Genomic DNA, 877 nt, shown 5'->3' on the forward strand with positions numbered 1-877 from the left:
GAACTGCAACACTAGTGCAAGCAGTTACATCTTCTCCTGATCAGAATACATATTGAGCAAGTACAAAAAAAGATAGATATGCCTGATCAAAGAATGCTTAGTGTTGACCTAGAGCTATCATGTAGAAACCCATGTATATAAAGAAATAAGTTCCATGAGGCCTGCTCTGTACAGATGTGCTTTTCAAGTGTCAGTCAAGGGGGGACTAAGTCAAGCTCTCTTATAAACCTGTGTGCATACTTGGTCCTCACAGCGGAGCTCCAGATATAGCTGATCTCCTTCAATCCAATGAGTCCAGCCCCTGTTCTTCTTGTCTCCAGTCTGGACACAAACAAGCTTGTCATTGTCCCAGGTAACTATACTCTTGCATTTTCTATGATCTAGGCCTTTATTGTCTTCCTCAAACTCCTCTCCAATTTTGAACTGGACAAAGTAACTTCTGAAAGTGCTGGTGGTTTGGATGGAGAATGAATTGCCTTCCTGTTCAATCACCTTCTGTGGCTTCAGTATTTTTGCTATCTTGCGAGTTGCAAAGTCAATACCCAAAGCCAGCATGTAACCTTCAAAGTTGTCACTGCTTGTGAGGTTCCAGGTGCCACTGAAATCCACAGGCATGGCTAGGCTGCTAGAGCAAGAACCCCAAAGGGAAGTGTGCATTGACCAGAGAGGAAGGACTGTTGACGTCAATGAGAATATAATTAGGCCAATGCTAAGTTGCTCTTGAAAAATATGAGACCTCCTCTGCTTTTTGAGCCTTTTGCCTCAGTAACGAGTGCAGGTACAATCTTCTTGTCTTTTCATGAAAAGCATCTTGCGACCACTGGAGGCAACAGCAAATAAAAGAGCATCTGAAGGAACAAATGAAGAGAACCTGTGC

General features: G+C 43.1%; 1 protein-coding gene across 1 annotated transcript; it reads right to left on the minus strand.

The window, feature by feature from the left end:
* Positions 1-210: 210 nt before the first annotated feature.
* Positions 211-646, minus strand: LOC141985868 (retinoid-binding protein 7-like). Its single transcript, XM_074950058.1, has one exon. The coding sequence runs from the start codon at positions 613-615 to the stop codon at positions 211-213; it is 405 nt and encodes a 134-aa protein (XP_074806159.1). The 5' UTR covers positions 616-646.
* Between the last annotated feature and the right edge of the window lie 231 nt (positions 647-877).

Source organism: Natator depressus, chromosome 4 (assembly GCF_965152275.1).
Source record: "Natator depressus isolate rNatDep1 chromosome 4, rNatDep2.hap1, whole genome shotgun sequence".
Lineage (NCBI taxonomy): Eukaryota > Metazoa > Chordata > Testudines > Cheloniidae > Natator > Natator depressus.

Coding starts and splice junctions, on each gene's coding strand:
- LOC141985868 (XM_074950058.1), bottom strand. CDS start 615: ATGCCTGTGGATTTCAGTGGCACCTGGAACCTCACAAGCAGTGACAAC.